General features: G+C 33.4%; 1 protein-coding gene across 1 annotated transcript in view; it reads left to right on the top strand.

The window, feature by feature from the left end:
* Nucleotides 1–23,021, top strand: part of LOC129738307 (M-phase inducer phosphatase 2-like) — a 390,510-nt gene that overhangs the window by 81,639 nt on the left and 285,850 nt on the right. Inside the window, exon 3 of the mRNA XM_055729495.1 lies at nt 16,634–16,868. Coding sequence (XP_055585470.1) covers nt 16,634–16,868 — 235 coding nt within the window. The remainder of the gene's footprint in view (nt 1–16,633; nt 16,869–23,021) is intronic.

The following is a 23,021-nucleotide window of genomic DNA, read 5'->3' as shown; positions in this document are numbered from 1 at the left end:
GAGCCCCCCTCCCCCTTTTGGTGAAGAGAGAGGTCTTGCGCACCAGCATAAAGAAATTTCTTGCCCTCTAGTGACAGGTTTGATTTTATTTTTTTAATAAATTCTTGAGTTGTCCAGAAAAAAATTGTATGTGAGCTCCCCACCCCCCTCCTTTGCTTTTTTTGTTTATTCACTGGAAACAATTACATACATTTCAGACCCAAATCTTCTTCTATTCCAAATTCGGTTGCAGTTACTTGCTAAGTTCTTGATTCATGTAAAAAATTATATAAGAGCTCCCCCCCCCACTTTCATCCTTATTGTATCTTGATAGCCTCCCCATTCAAAATTTTCTCTCATCTGCTTGATTGATTCTTGAGCCCTTCAAAACCCCCAACTACCTGTTGAAAATCCAATATACAATCGAACTACGATTAATGATCAAGTTCACTTCACCAATAGTAACCCTATCCGAGAGAACTTATTCTAGCTTACTCCTGTGGGGTCAAGAAAAGTTGGCGGCGCACACGCGGAAGAACTTCACACTCCCGTGCACAAATTCCGGTAAAGTTATTTCCATTTTTGTCCCGCTTTTTTTCGGTCGGTGCTTCGTTTCTTTCTTCTCTTGTAAGTTGTAATTCTTTCCCAGACACGATAGTTAGTTATTGTTTGCTTTTTTTCCCCGGATATTCTGCGGTTCAGGATAAGGAAGGCTCAAAATGTTAGCTCCTCTACGAGTATGCACTTGTTCGCTTGTTGCTACAAGTTCCCGATAGCTTTCCTCATCAGCGTCATAGTTCAGAGCACATGGATTTTTCGCCTTCGAAGGGTCCGCAGGTTTTGTCGCTATTGGGAACCTGCTGGCCGGCGGCCTTGGCGGAATTCAACAGGAAAAAATACAGAGTTAAAAAAAACCTTTAAAATTAGTCACTTGCCAGTATGGTTGAATTAATCGTTCGTCTATGATGGCAGCGCGCGCAATTTTCTAACTGATTCCAAAGAGGTCCTCAGGAAAGAAACATGAACAAACATGCGGTACTTCACGATATGCGGCTAAAGGCACGAAGGCAACCTGTTTTTTTGTTCCTTTCGTTGCTGTTTTGAGTGATGATACTTACAATTCAATTGGGAATATTCAATTTAACACTAGAGTGCACTTGACGGCGCGCGCGTAAGGTGGCCGTTTACGCAATGAAAGCAGTTATCCCATGGAAATCCTTTGAATAATGTTAAGCATGTTTTATATTTTCGGGATTTTTTTTATCACCTTCGACGTTTCGACCTTTTTTAAGGATTCTGGCAAAAAGTGTTTTACATTAAATTCAATTCATAATTTTTAATGTTTAACTTCGAACCATCATAAGAACTTTTTCTCTCCCCAAATACTTTTACATGCTTAATTTCGTTCTTTTCACTTAATAAGTCCTTAAGTTGAAATATGTGTTTTAGTTGTATGAGAATCCCTCTCACCCTTCTCACCTTTTCCATGTCCCGCCCACCTTTCTAGTGTAAGAAGGGGCTCGGAACACCATACACGAATTTTTCGCAATTAAATGACTGCAAGCTAACATTTGGTTGCATTTATTGGATTTCCCAAAAATGTATAGGAGCCTCTATTCCTTCCTTGCCATCCCTTCAGTTCAGAAGGACCGAGGGGTCTCCATTTATTATAGAAATACTAGCTGATCCCATACGAACTCCGTTTCGCTTTTGAACTTGGAATATGTCATGAACAGCTTTTATGAAAGTCAATTGTCGAAAATTTTCCAGATGCTCTTCCGAATTCATTGTTAAGTAATAATTGCTAAAATATTGGACGATTACTTTTTCTGTCGTCTGCTACTAAATTTAAAATCAAGAATCAACTGACCGTGCCAAAAAAACCCCGTGTATAAATTTTGACTCGATCGTTGCATAACAACGCAATTATTGCCAAAAAGTTAAACCCCTTCGGTGACATAACATAACACTCTTTGATACCTGAAATTGATTGCCCTTCCCTCAAAACTCTCTTGTGCAAATTTTCAAGGCAATCTATTGCATAATTACGTCAATATTGCTAAAAACACTGAAAATTAATTAATATGGACGACTCCTTTCGTCGACCCCTGGCAAAACATTTGACATCTGAAATCGATTGCCAGTCCCCGAAACTTACCGTGTGCTAATTTTCATTACAATCCGATGTCAAATAACGACGATATTGCAAAAATATTGAACGGTTAATATGGACGACCCCCTTTGCCGGCCCCTTATACTGAATTTAATACCCGAAATCCATTGCTCGTCCCTCAAAACTCTCGTGTACCAAATTTCATCTGAATCCTAAGTAAAATAACGACAATATCGCATAAACAGTGAATAGTTAATATGGACGGCCCCTTTGGTCGACCCCTGTTTTTAATTTGGATAAGTGAAATCAATTTTTTGTCCCTAATAACTCCTATGAGCAAATTTTCATCCCAATCCGATGTATAAAAACGTCAATATCACTAAGATATTGAAAATTTGATATGGACGACCCCTTTTGCCGGCCCCTTACACTGAATTTGATACCTCGAATTGATTGCACGTCACTCAAAACTATCGTGTATCAATTTTCAGCAGAATACGATGTATAATAACGTCAATATCGCAAAAACAGCGAACATTTAATATGGACGACCCCTTTGGTTGATCCTTTACATACACTTTGACACCTGAAATCGATTTCTCGTCTTTCAAAACACTCATCTGCAAATTTTCAACACGATCCGACGAAAAGTAACGTCAATATCGCGAAAACAATATTTGTCTTGTATGGACGACCCCCTTCAGAAGGGGTCATCCGAAAATCTGAAAACATTTTTCATTCTTCCTGGTCCTAATGAGCATCCATGCCAAATTTCAGACCTCTAGCTCTTAAGACGGCTGAGTCTATAGAGGACAAACAAACAAACAAACAAACAAACAAACAAACATACAGAAATTACTTTTTATATATATAGATTTATCGTGATTCGTCGATTCGAAATGGGGAATTTTGTTTCATTTACTTGATTAGTTCTCGAGTTGTCTAAATCCTCCCTTTCCATTTACTTGAGGGAGGGGGGATGTCGCCCACCACAGAATTCCAGAATTGAAGATGACAAAAATAAATGACAAAAATAACGAAAATGACATTAATAACAAAAATGACAAAAATGATTAAAGCGACAAAAATGACAAAAATGACAAAAATGTTACAAAAGACAAAATTGACAAAAATTACAAAAAATGACAAAAATGACAAAAACAACAAAAAAGACAAAAAAGAACGAAAATTACAAAAATGACAAATATGACAAAAATAGCAAAAATGACTAAAATGACAAAAATTACAAAAATTACAAAAATTACAAAAATGACAAAAAATAACAAAATTGACAAAAATGACGAAAATGACAAAAATGACGAAAATTACAAAAATGACAAAAATAACAAGAATGACAAAAATGACAAAAATGACAAAAATGACAAAAATGACAAAAATGACAAAAATGACAAAAATGACAAAAATGATAAAAATGACTAAAATGACTAAAATGACTAAAATGACTAAAATGACTAAAATTACAAAAACTACAAAAAATGCAAAAATGACAAAAATGTCAATAATGACAAGAATAATGTTAAAATCGAAAAAATGACAAAAATAACAAAAATGCCCTTCTATGCCAATTTTTCTAGGTAGTTTTTGGGGTAATACAAACAAAATTGTATGGGAGCCTGTAAGGAGGGAGGGCCTCTTCTTCAACCGAATATCCTTACATGCCAAATCTAGTCCCTTTTCCTGGATTGGATTTGAAGTTGTGCGAACTAAATAGTGTTTCATTTTTATGGGAGCCTCTTTCTAGTAAGACGAAATCAATTGAAACGATTTATTAAAAAATAATGAAAAACTTCGAAACATATTGACGAAAAATATTCAAACAAAAACCGACAAATCTCGCGTGAGCTTTCATTACGTCGTATGAAAAAAATGGAAACAAACAGTTTTATTACGAAATAATACAGAAACTGACATAAACTAGTCGCAGTTTCTTTCCGTTTAGAATATTTGTAGCCTAGACAACATATTCTATATGTGAAATACAAACTTTAAAGTTGTTTTGATAACTTGATAAATTTATCTCAAATTTGATCAAATAGTAGCATTCTCAAACAATTCCTAGAGCAAAAAAAAACAATCGTAAACGATGGGATTTGGTTCACCTTTCATGTTTGTTGTTTTTGTTTTAAATTTTTTATGTAAAGAACAAAATTTTCAAAGTGATGGGAAATGTTCGAGAAACATGAGGATCAAAAAAACGGAAGATCATAAGCCGTAAATACGTATTTCTTTAAAAAATTTCTTTGTTAAAAGTATTGCTAAACTTCTTCACACAGCTTCTAAACTTGTTTTTGTTAAATTTGGGTATCATTATATTGTTAATGTTTAATTATTCATTTATATATACTTTTTGATTTTTCCCCTCTTTTGTTTTGTTCATTTTCTTTTTTAATTTTTTAATTTCTATGATCATGTTTTTGCTTCTTTTTACTGTTCTGTTCTGTTTTTTGGGAAATTTTTCAAACAGCTTAAAATTGTTCAATTTTTTAAATTTTAAATTCTGATGTCTGATTTTTAAATTTTAACAAATGTAATTTTTTAAATTTTCTGTAATAAGTTTTTGTTCTATGTTTTTGCGTTTTGTTTGTGTTCAAATAATTACAAAAAAGAGGTAATAAAGAAAACGAGATCTTTCAGTATATTTAAAGATATTAAGTAAGACGAAATAAATGAAAATTGAAAATATATACAGACCCCTTTCGTTTTTGGCAACATATTGGTTTTTAGAAAGAACATTACCTTATAATTTTCACAATAACAGGATCAATATACATAATTTAGGCAAGTACCATAAATATGTTTTCACGTTCTGGTAATGGTGACAAAATATAGCAGCATTAACAATTTTTTTAAATTATAAAGCGCTCAAAATGAGAAATAGATAAACATTTCATAGAATTAAATGACAAATACAAACAAAAGGCTACAAATAAAAAAAAACTAAAAATCAATGAATAATGTTAAAACAGCAAATATGACCAAAAAAACAATCGTAACAACCGAAACAAGAAAAACTACAGTGATTTTTTTCTCAGAAGACAAAATTATACACGGTTTCCTGAAAAGTTGTCCATTGAATTAAAACCTTTGTTTCAAATTTTTTTTTGAAATGTTCTTCAGTTTGCCAGTGTTGCCAGTTTTGCCAGTGTACAAATCATTTAATGAGTTTTCACCTATTTTCAAGAGTTGCCTCGAAAACAAGAGCTAACATTATTATTCAAAATAAGCTTCTAAATATTTTGCACCTCAGAAATAATAAATTTTGTTGCCTTGTGTTATTTGTACTTTTCTTCGCATATTCCGCCATTTTTTTGAATTGTTTTCGATTATATCATACCACTGATTTTTGAAGTGGTCTCCTCAGCGTTGTGAGCTTTCGAGCGGACTCTACTTTAATTTTGAGGAGTTTGAAAAGCCTCAGGAAAACAGATCATATCAAACTTTAAAAAGATCCCTAAATCACATTAGCATCATTATCAAAATTATATTTTAAAAGCTTTTTAAACTACTCGTGATGTAAATTTAGTTTTAAAAACATCGAATATCTAATAATATTTTGCAACATTTGCTTATTATTCAAAAACTCCAAACTCTGGTATGTAAGTATTTAAAATTTGTTTTTTTTTTTGCTTAACTTCAATAGTTAAAGGTATAATTATGAAAATGGAAAAATGGAAATTTAAATAGCTTAGTATTGGTAACGTACTCTTAAATATTTATTGGAATTTACAGTGGGGTAACACTAGTCAAGATTTTAACCAGATCCGTTTTGGTTCTGGTAAATCTTTCAGAAGGATGACATGTTTGAATCAAGGTTGCCAAAATCACAGAAAAAACTATAATTCCACAGAATTTTGAGCAAATTTTTATCACAGAATCTGTGTCACAGAACACAGAATTTTAGAAATATTCACAAATTTCACAGATTTTAATAACTATGAAAGAATTTCCAAAATTATAATTTTTTATGCCAACATAGACTTTAGATTTCTTACTTTGAATTGGAAAATACCATACGATTGATAATAAAAATTTTCTCTTTTTATTTTAATATGTTAAAGACCCAATCTGTCATGAAAAAAACATCACAGGAAACCATCACATAATTTCGTGTGAAATCTCGGAAAGTCAAAATTTTTTTCGCAAATAAACACAGATTTTTTTTTGCAACCTTGATTTGAATATAAAAAAAAATTAAAAAAATTAAAATAAAATTTAAAAAAAATTAACCTTCCTAGGCCTTTCGGGTCAATATGACCCGAAGCGAACTTTAAAATCGTCATAACTCTTTTGAAAAAAATCGGAAAAATATGAAATATGGAACATATTACTAAAACCACGAGATACATAACCTGTAGAAAAAGCAACTTCCGGTGATCCCCGGAAGTGCCACAACTGGCAAGCCGAAAAAAAAAGTTACACAAAAGCCGTTCGGGTCAATATGACCCGAGAGTTTGCGCGCGTTCCCCTGATTATGTATGTTAACCGATTTTCATGATTTTACATTCATTAGTTAGGAGATTTATTCTAGTTTCTGAATGTATGAAATTTCAGTTGATGTAACTTATCCGAACGTCTGGATTCTGCTCCGAATGAAAAAAAACCCCCGAAAATAATGTCTTCTCAGAATTCCCATATCTTCTAATTGCTTTGACGTATTGAAACAATTTTATAAGTTTTGAAATTGTGAAAAATAAACCGTTTTAAACATATAGAAAAATTGAAGGTCATATGGAATTCTTGGTCGCTAGCGTGGATTTTCTGAAAAAAGCATCTTTTTATGAACTTTTGCTTTGCAGTGTTGTATCTCATTCTTAACAGAACCGATTTGCAAAATTCAAATTTTATTTTTATTTTGATAACATGATCATAATTTTCACTGAATACACATAGTATCTCAAATATTACTGTTATTCGTAATTCGAGAATGAAAACAAGAAAAAAATCGTGATTTTCGAACCCGTCTGTTATGATGCGCACATTTCTCATTTTGTTATCGTGATTTCTTAAAACTTTTCATCAAACCTTCCCAATTTTTATATACCCAATGATAGATTTTAATCTCTACAATCGATTGATATGCTGTTTATGTGGTTTTTCAAAAATTTGTAGCAACGTTTTCCGAATTTACTAAAAGATATCGGAATTCGTCCAGATTTTCAAACGTTTTGTAGCAAGCAAACACAACCCCCCGGGAGAGCTTAAATCGAACAAAATCCATGGCTTTCCCGGTCGTGCTCTCGAAATCCGCCTTCCTATAGCAGACTGAAGGAATCGCCCGCATGGTTACGTAGGGTGGTTTGTGCTAATATTTATGAATATTTTTACCTGTAGAATAACTAAGTCATTGTCTTCATCATTTTGGTTGTTTTTTAGCTTTTCAAAGTTACAGAGACCTAGTTCAGAAATGTTTTAAGATATTTTTAAGAATCCTGATTTTGCAAAATAATTTCGGTGGCATCTTCTTTGATTTTAATTTGTAACATAAAATTTGCATACATACATAATACTTTTACACAAGTGTGAATGATTGCGATGTTAATTTTTGAACTTTTTAAAAACCATACGTATAAAATAAGATTTGCTGTTTATATTTCAGATTACTAATCTGAACTTCAAATCCGAATGATGAATAAAATTTTAAAATAAATAATTCAATATTCACGATTCATATTTCTTTGTTCACAATTTATTTTTTCTGAATTCAAAACTCTTAAATCGGAATTATAAAATTGTTCACAATACTAAGCTTCCAATGGTGAATTTTTAATTAACACAATTTTGCCTTCTTTTTTAAACCCTTATTCAAAAAAGAACAAACTCACGATTGAAAATTCGTACTCAAAAATTGTATGTTTCATATTTATGATACTTAATTCGAAACTGTCAAATTTGAATTAGAATTCATATATTTGTTGGGTTATGAGTTTAGAATTAAGAATAAGCAATTCTTTTGTCTTAGTTTTCAATTATTAATTTATTCATTATAAATTCCGATTCTGAACTCTTAGAAAATGTTAATTTGAATTGCAAAATTCATATTTGGAAAATCAAAAATTTCAATAATAAAATCCGAAAAACTAGTTTAGATCTCACATTTCAAAGCACAGCATTATGAATCCATGAAATTATTTCTAAAGTTTGAATCATAAATTATTTATAATTTATTAGGAGTTTTTTTTTTTTTTTCATTTTTTTTTTTCTAAATCCTGATATTAAGTTAAAATTATGAATCTTTTTGAAGAAAACATGAGTAAAATAATAAAAATCACACTTAGGTCAATGAAGAATGTCGATTTCAAATAATATCACTGCAGTCTCGTTTGAACTACGGTACGTTGCACATCGTGTGTGTGAGCTGAATCGAAATCTAATTTATTTTTCTTCTCTCCTTCCACACGCTATTGTCGAGCGGTGCAATGACCCACAACGATACACCAAGGTCATCGAAAAATGAAGTTCGAGTGCGGAAATATCACGAAAATTATGCTGGGCCATATCTCGTTATGGCTGAAACAAATGTCGGAAATATATCTGCTGCGAAGATTGCTAAAAGTCTGGTGAAGAAATTTGGTGACGATTTTATACGTGCTATGCCGGTTTCTAAAACCAAAATGAAAATTTTGATGCGATCGAGGGATGCTGCTAATGAAATAGCAGGCATCGGTACCTCAAATGAAGTGCGTTTTTTTATCCCCCAACGGCTGGTGGAGTGCCTTGGGGTAGCCTATATTGAGCCGGATATTTGTGATGAAGAATTGAAGTTTGCTAATGCGTACGATAAACGCAAGTCGAATCAAGTTGATAACCCGGAGATAGTTCATGCTCGTCGTGTGCTTAGAAAATTAGCTGATGATAAAGAGGAAGCCCTGTTTACGGTGATTTTTACTTTCGCTGGGCAGAGTTTACCTACTCACATCGAGTTGAATAGAGTGCTTTATTCTGTTAAGCAGTACATTTATCCTGTCCGCCAGTGTGGTAACTGCTGGCGCTTGGGACATGATAAAAAAGGATGCAAGAGTGCTAAACGCTGTAACCAATGCTTGGAGCAAGTGGGCGGCGAAGATCATGCATGTGAAAATAGTGAGCCCCAGTGCGTTAACTGTTTGGGCTCCCATCGGGCCAATGATCACAAGCTTTGTCCGAAAATAATTCAAAAAAAGAAAACCGATAAAGAGCGGCGCGACACTTTTTCACAAGGACGTGTCGATTGGTTTTGTGGAACAACTTCAAATGAATCATCAAACTCACTAACTATCATCTCCCAACCAACAACAAAATCCACCGTGGCAGTTGCTTGCCAAACAAGTAATGTTGACAAGAATGGGTCTAATCCTTCCAGCAAACGTCGTCATAATGTCGATTCGGACGATGAGCTTCCCCAACTTGAAGTTAACATTTCTGACGGGGTTTGCGATTCGATCCGATCGACGATTGAATCTACTGAGGTCATCGATATCGTTGCAGAGGCTCTGGAAGTTCCTGAGGAAGATGTTGAAACTCGACAAAAAATTCAACAAATGGTTTTGGAGAGAATTTCGGATGTTGTAAGTGATAAAATGAAAGGATATTTTGCTAATCTCAGATTATGAAAAACACCACACCGAGCACTTTAACAGCCACCGTTCCTCTGCAATGTCTACAATGGAATTGTAGAGGGATAAATAGTAAACGCTCATCTTTAATCCAGCTCATAAATACACACAATATCAATATTTCGCTTTTGAGTGAAACACATCTCGACAATCACACAAACTTTAGTCTACCGCAGCACACCATTTTTCGTAAAGATCACAGACGAAACTCGATGGGCGTAGCCATCGCGATTCGTTCAGAACTGAATCCCGTAGCATTTCCTATTGCACTGTCAGCGGATATTCAAGCCGTTGCCTGCCAGATCAAATACATCTCCGGGTTGATCACTATTGTATCTGTGTACATACACCCGCAAGCCAACATATCGCAGACTCAGTTTGATAATTTTTTATCAACCGTTCCGAAACCGTGCATCATTGGAGGAGACTTTAACGCAAAACATCACCTATGGGGAAGCGATCATGGAAACACACGTGGAGACCGTCTTCATCAAGCCATCGAAACATCTCATCTCGTCATTCTCAACAATGGTCAGCCAACTAGGTTTGATGTAAACCGGTCGTGGGGCGCAATTGATATCACGCTGGTTTCTTCGAGCCTTAGTTTGTGCTTCGACTGGGAGGTTTTGGATTCACCAAATGGAAGCGATCATTTTCCGATAGTTTTTCATTCGAGTACTACATGCGCGATGAAATTCTACTCTGGAATCAATGTTCGGAAAATCGACTGGGAACGTTTTACCGGAAGCCTCGAGGAATCATTCGTCGAAAATGGAGAACCGGATAGCTTTGATGTCTTCTTTGAGCTGATTTGGCAAGCACTGCGCAGATCCTGTCCATCAGTAAACTCGAACCACACTCGCCGAATACCGCAACCCTATTGGGACGAAGAGCTAACAGAAGCGAAGAAAGCCACCAGAGTTGCTTTCCGCGCTTGGAAACGAGAGCTGTCAACCGAAGCTTACGAAGGGTACGCTAATACAGAACGAAGGTTCAGAAATTTGGTACGCGAGAAGAAGAGGAAAAGTTGGCAACATTTTTGTGATAGTTGTGATAGTTCTACGTCCCTCACAACCTTATGGAGGATGGCTAGAAGATTCAAAGGGCGCGGAGAGCCATCAAAAAACCTTAGAATTTCGGACAATTTGGCCAACGATGTTTTGGACAAGTTGGCTCCCTCATCTGCCAAAAATCCACCCCCGGCTTTTCTACAATGTTCGTGTTGCCCTCAAACTGGTTTACCATTCTCAGTATCGGATATTCAAGCAGTTTTAAAAATCGGTAAAGATTCGGCTCCTGGTTTGGATGGTGTTCCATATTCCGTCATAAATCATCTCCCATGGGCGGCGCTTAGTCAGTTGCGAAAAATCTATTGCCAAATTTTTGCTTCAGGAAGAATTCCGGAAAGCTGGAAAACCTTTAAAATTGTACCGATTCCTAAAAGTGGTCATGATCCGATTTCTCCTTCTGCTGTTCGCCCAATCGCGTTAGCTTCATGTTTTCGCAAAGTGTATGAACTCATAATCAAAGATCGACTAGAACATTTCATCGAAAACAACAACTTATTCCCTTCAGCTATCAACGGTTTTAGGAAAGGACGAGGAACAATGGATGCGTTGTTTCCCCTGATTAATGAAGCTTCTTTAGCTTTGAAAAGAAGAGAGCATGTGGTGATATGTAGCCTCGATATCAAAGCCGCCTACGACAACGTGGAAATTAATGTTCTGGTCCGCGAATTACGCTCATTAACAGTCCCTGAATGCCTAGTAAGAAGTATCTTCCATCTTTTTGAAGAAAGGAATTTGTGCATTTCAAATGGATTAGATTCAATATCTAGGACAACGTGGAAAGGCCTTCCTCAGGGATCTCCACTAAGTCCGTTATGCTTTAATGTTGTGATCAGTGGATTGATCAACAGTGTCCCTCCTGATGTGATAACCGTAAATTACGCCGATGACACAACAATTGCTGTAAGAGGAACCTCGCTGGAGCATAGTTGCGAATCTCTCCAAAGGGCAGTGGATATAGTTGTGGAAAATATTTTCGACCTTGGGTTAGAACTTTCGCCCACGAAATGTAAGTGCCTTCTGATCTCGACACAACAATGCGATAATCCCCCAGAAATAAATATCGGCGGTTGCACTTTGGAATACGTCAGATCCCTGAGGTTACTCGGCATGTACCTCACACGAAATCTGTCGTGGTCGTGTCATATTAGAGAGGTACAAAAACGTGCGGCTCCGTATCTTAACTTTCTACGAAGCATATCGGGCCAGTCATGGGGAGCACATCCAGCAGCAATGTTAGCTATTTTCAAGTCATGTGTGAGATCAATATTGGAATACGGTTCCATATTTATGACGGAGTTAACACAAAAAGAAGCCATCGTTTTGGATAGACTACAATGGGCAGGAATTCGAATCTGTTTGGGCTCCACAAAAACCACCCACACAGGTTCACTCGAAGTGATGGCTGGTATTATTCCGCTGCAACAAAGAAGAGAACTTGCTGTCATGCGTTTTGTAAATAAAAGAGCGTCACTTTCTTCTTGGCATGGTCAATACTCCAGACCGATCTTGGAAGGTGGCTTAGTGGCTACGGGAATACACCGCGCCATAAGAATGCTTAACGAATTTATTCCACTTGAACAGCCTCTAAATAATCTCCCATGCTACATGGTCAACCGTGAAGTTGTAAGAACAATAATATCCATTGATCTCACTGTTAAACGGTTATGTTCAGAACACCAGAACTCATCGGCAGCTGATTTGGTTTCAAACTATCTCTTGGAAGTGTATGCCAACGCGAAAATCTTGGCAACTGACGGGTCGAAAGATATACACGGCACAGGTTATGCTGTGGTAAATAGTTTTGGAGCGCCTGCAGAAGGGATCAAACTCGACAGTAAAGCATCAGTTTATATGGCAGAGCTTCTAGCAATCAGGCATGCTGCGAAAATGATCGTAAGCCTTCCTGTTGCTCAGTATATTATTCTAACCGATAGTTTGAGTTGTCTCACGAGCCTTCAAAAAATCAACATCAATCAAAAATATCCCGTTGCTTGGTACGATATAAAAGCTTCCATTCTTGAAGGACAAAGAATGGGGCACGAGATCCATCTGATATGGGTTCCGTCTCACAGGGGTATTCCAATGAACGAGCTGGCAGATCAAGAGGCGAAAAGTGCGTGCATCAATGGTGGTACAGCAGATTATATTTTAACATCATTCGACATCCAGTTTCCGATTCGGCGTACAACAGTGCACAAATGGCAAGCAAAGTGGAATGCAGGAACTAAAGGACGTTTCTGTCACAGCATCATCTCTAACGTTTCGCTCCAACCATGGTTTAGTAGCTTGGATCTCAACCGCAGACAAATTGTAATCCTTTCCAAATTAATATCAAATCATTCACGGCTCCCTGCTCATCTGACTAGAAATGGTATCCTATTGGACGCGACGTGCAGTTGTGGCGAATCCATCGCAGATCCTGATCACATTATCTTCGCATGCAGCAGATTTGAAAATCTTCGTAGACCTATTTGGCGAATTTTAATGAAAAAAGGAATTCCACCCGATATTCATTTGATACTAAAAAAGAAAGACATTGAATTATATAAAACGATAGCTAATTTTGTAATTGAATGTAAAATAGACATGTAAGTAGAAGAGTAATTAACACTTGGCCGGTTATGTTATAGAGGTAAAGCCAATAAAAAAATTAAAAAAAAAAAAAAAAAAAAATAATATCACTGAAACAAAAGATGTCGATCAAAATACTATGCAATAGGACAATTTTCTAGAACATAATGTCTTAACCTTTTAAAACACGACTTTTTTTTTAAATTTATATGACAATTACTAATTCATTCAAAACTTCTTTTAATTCTCATAACACCACGAAGAGTTCAAATTATGATTTAAACTACTTCTATGCATATTTTGTCTAATATTTCACATGTAAATTAAAACTCGATATTTATAGTATTATAAACTTAAAGATTTAAATCGTTGTAATATTGGTTGTGATTGTTTTTAATATAACAATAAAAACGCTGAAAAGCAATCAAAATGATGAAGACAATGACTTAGCTATTCTACAGGTAAAAATATTCATTAGTATCAGCACAAACCATGCGGGCGATTCCTTCAGTCTGCTATAGGAAGGCGGATTTCGAGAGCACGACCAGGAGAGCCATGGATTTTGTTCGATTTAAGCTCTCCCGGGGGGTTGTGTTTGCTTGCTACAAAACGTTTGAAAATCTGGACGAATTCCGATATCTTTTAGTAAATTCGGAAAACGTTGCTACAAATTTTTGAAAAACCACATAAACAGCATATCAATCGATTGTAGAGATTAAAATCTATCATTGGGTATATAAAAATTGGGAAGGTTTGATGAAAAGTTTTAAGAAATCACGATAACAAAATGAAAAATGTGCGCATCATAACAGAGGGGTTCGAAAATCACGATTTTTTTTTGTTTTCATTCTCGTATTACGAATAACAGTAATATTTGAGATACTATGTGTATTCAGTGAAAATTATGATCATGTTATCAAAATAAAAATAAAATTTGAATTTTGGAAATCGGTTCAATTATGAATGAGATACAGCGCTGCTAAGAAAAAATGTTACTTCTTTTGAAAAGTGAGAATTTTTTTTCCCGTAATTCCAAAATCGCGACCAAAACTCCCATGGGACCCTAAAATTTTTATATATGTTTTAAACGGTTTATTTTTCACAATTTCAAAACATATAAAAAAAAATTAATACACCAACATATACTGCAGATATCAGAATTTTATAACGAAGTCGTTTTTCTGTTCAAAGCATTCTATAGGTGATCTGCTAAGTCAAATCGATTTAAGTTTTATATATTTAAAATTATGAATAAATCTCCTAAACAATGAATCTAAATTCATAAATATCGGTCAAGATATGTGACCAGTGGAACGAAATCAATTTAACAGTCAAAACAAGCGAAAAATAATTTGTTCAAAATCTAGCGAACGGCCTAGGAAGGTTAAAAAAGTTTTTTTTTTAATATTAAAAAAAATTTAAAAAAATGGAAATAAAGGAAAAAAATAAAAAAAAATAAAAAAAAATAAAAAAAAATAAAAAAAAATAAAAAAAAATAAAAAAAAATAAAAAAAATAAAAAAAAAATAAAAAAATTAAAAAAAAATAAAAAAAAATAAAAAAAAAATAAAAAAAAATAAAAAAAAATAATAAAAAATAAAAAAAAATAAAAAAAAAATAAAAAAAAATAAAAAAAAATAAAAAAAAATAAAAAAAATAAAAAAAATAGAAAAAAAATAAGAAAAAAGAAAAAAAATGATAAAAAATTAAAAGTATGAATTTAAAAAAAATGGAAAAAAATAAAAAATATAAAAAATATGAAAAAAAATTGTTTTTAGTTTTTTTCTGGGATTTTAACGCTTTCGCGTTATTCATCCCTTCTCTTCCGTGTCTAGTGTTGCCAGAAATGTTTGGCTGATTATATTTGTGATAGGAGTTTACTTTTTCGAAGGAATTCCAAAAGTTTCTTTTCTTCCGTGGGGCAGTTAGAAAGAACTTGTCTAAGGCTGATACCGAAATTTGCTTCTTTGCGAAAAATATGAAAAAAAATTAAGAATATGAAAAAAAATTAAGAATATGAAAAAAAATAAAAAATATGAAAAAAAATAAAAAATATGAAAAAAAATAAAAAATAAGAAAAAAAAAAGAATATGAAAAAAAATAAAAAATATGAAAAAAAAATAAAAAACATGAAAAAAAATAAAAATTATGAAAAAATAATAAAAAAAAATAAATAAATTAAAAAAAAAAATTAAAAAAAAAATTAAAAAAGAATAAAAAAAAATTTTAAAAAAATTAAAATAAAAAAAAATATAATAAAATAAAAATTGGAAAAAAATTTAAAAAAAAATGAAAATTTAAAAAAAAAATAAAAAAAACATTGAAAAAAAATTTAAAAAAAAATTAAAAAACAATTAAACAAAAATAAAAAAATATTAAAAAAAAAAAAATAAAAAATGAACAAAATATAAAAAAAAAGAAAAATGAAAAAAAAAATGAATAATTAAAAAAAAATAAAAAAAGAAGAAAAAAATAAAAAAAGAAGAAAAAAATGAATTAAAAAAAATATAAAATTGAAAAATAATAAAAAAAGAATGAAAAAAAAATTAAAAATAAAAAAAATAAGAAAAAATAATTTTAATAAAAGAAAAATAAAAAAAAACGAAATAGTTTTTTTTCACAAACTTTTTTATCAATGGATGGATGAGATGACTTTCCCGATACAAATTTGATATTATGAAAAATTTCACTGAAATATGTTATTGTTTTCTGTATGCAAATTAAAATGGGTCAATTTTGAGATTCAACTCAAAAGAGTTCAAGAGGTTCGTGCTTATAAATGGGTACATTTAGTAAATAAATAAATGCCGACAGCTAATGAACGGTACAATTTTTCAACAATTCCATTCCATGTAGTGTTATGAAGGTTTCAAATCTCTTGGAAGAATTTGTAAACAAAAGCATGCCACAATCATTTCTTACTAAGAAGAATCTGCATTTGAGGCAGACATTTTTTATTTTTAAAATGTTTTTTTTCCTTAAATATTAAAGAAAAATTACTTTTTCGGCTTCGAGCAGATCTCAATTCCATAATTTGACCCGCCTGTTGAAAATGTTGGCCTCCCATGATCTACGGCTTTGATTAAAAAAACCGGATGTACAAATTTGTTTAACCGGGGAAATCATAAAACATCTTACGGAAAAACCGGAAAAACCCGGGAATTTAAAAACGGAAACTCGCGAAACCACCCTTGTATTAACATATTTAGTAACTTTTGAAAAATTTGGAATCCTTGAATTTTAAGATTTATCTTTTTAAGAAATGTCTTCCTTTTTCCCTATTTCCAGGAATTTCGACCGGTCTCAAAACCCTCCTGGCATCTGGGGCCAACTCCAGGAAATCTAATCTGGACCAGCAGCAACAGGATAATATCCAGAAGCAACCCCTGCTCCTGGAGTCTCAGCCTGACTTTGTGGCAAAAGTCAGGAAAGAGGCCGCTACCGACACCGATGGACGACAAGACGGCGTCGTTTCCTGCAGTGACAAACATTCGTGCGAATTTTTCAACACCGACGACAAAAGGTAAGAGTGATTATTTTCCCACCCCCGCAACATATCCATCCATGGGTCTGCCTGTCGAATTGCACAATTGTGTGATTGGATTTCAATGTCTTTTCTCAAAAAAAAAACTTTTAAACTTTCCAATCGAGACGTGGCGCCAAGTGGTTTTTTTTTCAGCCGGAAAATTTCAAACTTCGTTTCAGTTCAAAGTTTAAAGGTCCCGCAAATTTGCACCGCTCCAAAAACGAGAACGAAAACAATCATTAAATGGAAGTTGTCTAGTTCGCTGTTTTGGAAATTTCATGCTGAGATCGGTCTTTTTTTTCTTTCTCTCCGATTGTCTCAGATTTTGGTCTCGCAAAACCCACACCCGTGATGTGCAAGTGCATCGAACGGATTTTTTTTACCTTTATTCCACTTTACCAGGATCGAATCAGGATGACCTGTCATTTTTTGCTCCTTTTCTATTGAGGAAAGACTGCAAAAAAAAAACGAACCCATTTCAACCAAATCGGCGGGATCAAATAAGGCAAAAACACAAGAAATCGATTTTCTGCGCACCACAGCAGCAGGGATTTAATTTTAAAAAGGACTCGAAACAGCAGGTTGTTGTTGAAAACATTCGCAAGGTAGCAATTAAGAAGTTCGATTGTATAGGATTCAGATATGTATTATAGACTGCAAGTTCGGATAGGTGGGTGTAGATCGAAATTGATGACCCTAGACATCGATGACATGTGGCAGATTGCGATTCGAGGTGAAGTGTCGATGTAGCATTCGATTTCGGAAAGGTTTTTAAACGGTTTAAAGGCAATCGGGGCAAGGTCGAATTTTTAAATGCCCCATTCGATTATTTTCAAGTTTTCAAAGCTCGAAAAGGACTACGGAATGTTTTGGGAACAACAAAGCTTTGGAATATTTTATTTATTTTTTTGTTGATTGAATTTTATTTATAACACATTCCCAAAGCTCTCGAAATAAACTTTTGAACCTTCCTTGAAGGATATCAAAAGGCTGGAAAAAATTGAAATCCTTCTTTTGGAGTTAAAACATCGCGAGGGAGGAGAAAAAAAACCAAATTTTCAAATTGAACAACTTGAACAAAATCTTACATGCAACAAACTTGTATACAATCTACGTTTTACAAAATTGAAATATCGAGTTATTTAAGATCGAAAAGTTGAAAAAATCTCTTATTGATACATTTCCCACCTTCTAAAACTTTGAACTTCGATCTTTCTACTGCTTGAATTTCTAAAGAATCGAAGGAGGGGTGACAAAAGAAGTATTTTATATTTGATGCCTGTCATATTTATCATTTTTTTTAATTATAAAATTTTGTTTGCAATTTCCCATCATTCATTCTGTCCCTAAAATTCCACTGAAATCTTTATTTTCGAATCCTCATTTCTTTTTCTTTCTGTTCCTTCATTGCCTTTTGTCTTTTGCTCTTTGCCTTTTGCCTTTTGTCCCTAAAATTCCACTGAAATCTTTATTTTCGAATCCTCATTTCTTTTTCTTTCTGTTCCTTCATTGCCTTTTGTCTTTTGCCCTTTGCCTTTTGCCTTTTGTCTTTTGCCTTTTGTCCCTAAAATTCCACTGAAATCTTTATTTTCGAATCCTCATTTCTTTTTCTTTCTGTTCCTTCATTGCCTTTTGTCTTTTGCCTTTTGTCTTTTGCCTTTTGTCTTTTGCCTTTTTGCCTTTTGCCTTTTGCCTTTTGCTTTTTGCCTTTGCCTTTGCCTTTTGCCTTTGGTCTTTGGTCTTTGGCCTTTGGCCTTTGGCCTTTGGCCTTTGGCCTTTGGCCTTTGGCCTTTGGCCTTTGGCCTTTGGCCTTTGGCCTTTGGCCTTTGGCCTTTGGCCTTTGACCTTTGACCTTTGGCCTTTTGCCTTTTGCCTTTTGCTTTTTGCCTTTGCCTTTGCCTTTTGCCTTTGGCCTTTGGCCTTTGGCCTTTGGCCTTTGGCCTTTGGCCTTTGGCCTTTGGCCTTTGGCCTTTGGCCTTTGGCCTTTGGCCTTTGGCCTTTGGCCTTTGGCCTTTGGCCTTTGGCCTTTGGCCTTTGGCCTTTGGCCTTTGGCCTTTTTCTCCTTTTTTTCTTTGGCCTTTGGCCTTTTGCCTTTCACCCTTTGCCTTTTCTTTTGCTTTTGATCTTGGTCTTCCTCTGCCTCATGCTCTGCTTGCTGGCTCTGCTCTGACTTTGGTTCTGGCACTGGCTTTTGCACTTGCTCCCGTTATTAATTTTCCAGTTTTTTTATTTTCATTTCTTAACACTTAGATACTCTTTTGCCTTACTCTAAGTTAATTATACTTTCACTCCAATGTTTTCTTTCATATTCATTTTTTTTTTTTCATTTAGCTTTTGAAATCCTCTGTGGTTATTTCCGGATTCTCCTTTTTTACATTCATAAGTTGCTCTTTGCTTCTCAAATCCTTCTTCGTTTTCAGATTTTTCCTTTCTCCAGTTTGCCTTTTCGATATCATATCGATTTTAAGTCCCTCAATCCACAATTCTATTCCTATTTTCGATAATTTCCTTTAATTATTTTGTTTTCATTTTAAAAATAATCAAAGTTATGAAAAAAGAGAAAATAGAAGAAAAAGAAAGAATTTATTATTTGTTTTCCAGTCATGTTTTTCCTCATATGATTTTCTTTTTTCCCTCGCTTAAATAATTAAACTTCTTCTGAACATTTCGCTTTCATTGTACTTCTTTTTGCTATTGCATTTTTTATTTCTTTTTTTCAGGCTCTTATAATTGTTGTACTCATTATTCTCTTATCTTCTTCTTCTCTCTCTTTATTTTATCTTTCTTCATTTTCTCTCCCTCCCTCCCTCTCTCTCTCCCTCTCTTTCTCTCTCTTTGCAATTCGGTTGCGCTGGGAGGACAATGCTAGTTATTAGAAAGCTTGTTAATGCCGGGCCGACATAGAATCTTATTCCGATAATTTCACCTCAAAGGGAGTTCATTATTGGAGTAGAGTCTGATTTGTGGATGTACACATCTATCTATCTCTTGGTTCCACAGTGCACAGCAATCGATTAACCTTTAACATTTTATTGCTATTTTCCATTCATATGGTGTGTTTTATTTCTTTTTTTTCCTTTTTTTCTTTAATTTTTTGTGTCTATCTCTTTTTTCATTTCTATTCGTTTTTCTTTTTCTCCTTTTCATTTTGAAATTACGAATTTTTGTTCAGGTCCATATTTACATTTTTCTTATTGTTTTCTCTTTCTGTATTTTCTATTTTATCTTATTCTTTCGTTTCTCTGTTTTTGTTTATTTCTTATTTTTTACTCCTTTCCTTTACTTATAGTTTCAAACGCTTTCTTTTCTGTCTTCTTTTTAGATTCTTTTTCTCAGGATCTATTTATTTCTCCAGTGATTATTCTCTCTTTTCTTTAGGCTACTCTATTTTTTTCTCTCACACATACTCTGGTTGTTAAACGTTCGCTACTTGTTTCCTTCTTTTTTTGGGTGCGGAAAATATTTTTTTTAAACAGCTTGTTGGCCCACTTTTTGGAGTGGTGGTTCTTGGTCTCTCACGTGTTTTTTTTTCAGCCTTTAGCTCAGAGTTGCAAGATTTCAGATAATCATTTGAAATTGATACTCACCGTGATGAGTTTAAATTAAGCAGCACAATGAATTTCGTTGTGATGCTCAAAGCTGTCGATGTCAAACGAAATTCACTGAGCATCACATCTAGAAAAAAAATCAGAAATCCAGAATCCCATTAGAGAAATCTTCAGCTATATTCCCCACTTTTTCCCCTACTATTTTTTGACGACAGTAAAATTTGTAACGAATCTATGGAATATTTGAATGTATCATATAATGTGATTAGCTTTTCACACTAGCGACACGCCAAGTTGAACGACTCCAAACGCTTTGATATAAAGAAAATAAGAGCGCTTTAATGATTGGACTTTATTGAAACTTTTTAATAACGAAAGTGTTAAAGCTCGTGGTACATATGTTTTAAAAAGTGTCTATGTACACAACACACTACCTTAAAAATGTTGAGAACAACACTTTAATTTTATAATATTATTTGCAAATACGGCGCTTTGGTACTAAAAAATTTATAACATAATTTCATAGTCAAGACGACTTAAATAAAAAAAATATAAAATTCAGTCGTTGACGTTTTGTTGGTTTTCAAAATTAAAAGCAACAACATAATATGGGATTAATAGCAACATTTCTAATCGATTTTCTGGCTATTTGAAATCAGTAAAATATGCTTAGTTAGCTAAGCATAGAATACATTAATAGAAAAATCGATATTTGGTTTAACTCTCAAGGGCTGAAATATTTACAAAAAAAAGGTCAAAACTCAGATTTTTTTAGGTTTTTTTTTTGTATTTTCTCGGCTGTTGACATACAAAAAAAAAAACATATGTTGAACTGTAATATGATCACAGTCATCAAATTTCATGCGGTCCCTTCTTCAGAGCATGTTGTGTACGAGTGAAGGATATCTAAATTTGGAAATATTAATAAAGATCATGTATTCTAACAAATATGCATCTATACATTCAGAATTAAAACCTACTTTTTTATATCAACTAAATAAAAAAATAGAAGCCGTGATGTCAGTGATAAGCTGTCCTTTGTTTCAACTTTTATTTAAATCTCTTTTCAAACGATCTTTTTTTAAACGTCCTTGGTCCTTGACATCCCTTTTCTGTTCCAAACTACTCATTGGTGGTGCAATTTTCTGCAGAACAGTCACTTAGAGACTGTAAAAGATCCGGAACAACCGTAGAGAAAACCAATTTTCGAAACCAATCTTAACATTCCCGATTTCACAAAAACCACTTCAAAATGATGTACTAGGCTGTGAATGATCAATTAACAGTCTAAACTAGCCATTTTAATAAAATTGAACAGTGTTTTTTCCAAGGGTTTCACGAATTTCTTTTGGAGGGCATTTTTAAACGTACTCAAAAATCGTTAAAAAAAATCCAGCTATGATAATTAAAAAACAATTCATCTCTGATGTATGTGTCTAAAAGCTCATAGGATAATAATCAAAAAATTAGAAATAAGGCCGCTTAACAAAAGAAGCGATTTTACAATTACTCCAAATGGTAGTACAATAATATTTGATCAATCTTAATATTCAATGGCACATTATTATTTCTGTCATATTCTTTTAACTATTTAGAATTCAATAAATTTTCTGGAAACGCTCTTAATAGAATAAGTGAATTTATCGGACATTAGATAGGCTGGTATGAATCATATCCTACTTTTTGGTGCAACGATCATGTTTTCTACTTCAGAAATTTCCCACAGGGAATTTCAAACATAATGCGAGTCGAGATAATATTTGAAAAAGATCTGTGAACCGGTGCAAATAAAACCGGCTTTCCTTCTCTTGAAAAAGAAAATCGTTAAAATGCATAAAAAATCATTAAAATGTCTTTTTTAAACTGAAATAAAAAAGATTAACCATTAATATAGAAGCTACAAACCACCGCTTCCATTTGAAAGGGAAAATTTTGATGTTTCTTCATTACTTTTTATTTGGTTCATAAATGCTTTTCATATGTGGTCGATTCCAGCCGGTTGCATAAGCTGGGATGCCATGCGATTTAATTGGAATGGTTATTCGTTGTTAACAATCTTTTTTTTAATTTTTATATTTTAAAATTTAATTTGTTTGGAAGATTAAGAAACTATTTTCTTCAGTCATATTAAAACTCTACATAGCTACCTATAAATTAAATTTTTTTAAGGTTATCGCTACAAGTAAAAGCAAAGCATAGCTCGAATGCTATAAATAAAATCACAAAACTTTTTTTTTGCAAAATTGACAATAAAACTTTCTGTAATTCAAAGATACTAAATTAGTAAAATTAGGCCCGGTGGATCCTTATAATTTTAATTTTGAATTTTAGTGTTTCCCAGCTTAGTTGTCTTTGCGGTACTTTTTGTGTTAATATTTATAATAATCAAATATTTAGCAATTCAGATTTTGCTATATTTTTTATAGTTTCTTGTAATGTCCAGAAGATTTGAGATGTTTTTTTCTGGCAAGCACATTAAGCCATTGGGGGCTTTTTGAAGAATTTTGAGCTTGGGCATTTCAATGTTTGCGGTTCTTTTCCATGATTGCAAAACTTTGCATCAACGTTTATAAGAAATTTAAAAGTACATTACTGTAGGAAA

The sequence above is a fragment of the Uranotaenia lowii genome, chromosome 1 (genome assembly GCF_029784155.1).
Source record: "Uranotaenia lowii strain MFRU-FL chromosome 1, ASM2978415v1, whole genome shotgun sequence".
NCBI classification, from domain to species: Eukaryota; Metazoa; Arthropoda; class Insecta; order Diptera; family Culicidae; genus Uranotaenia; species Uranotaenia lowii.
Note: the sequence above shows the minus strand (reverse complement) of the source record. Positions and strands in the feature narration are given on the sequence as shown.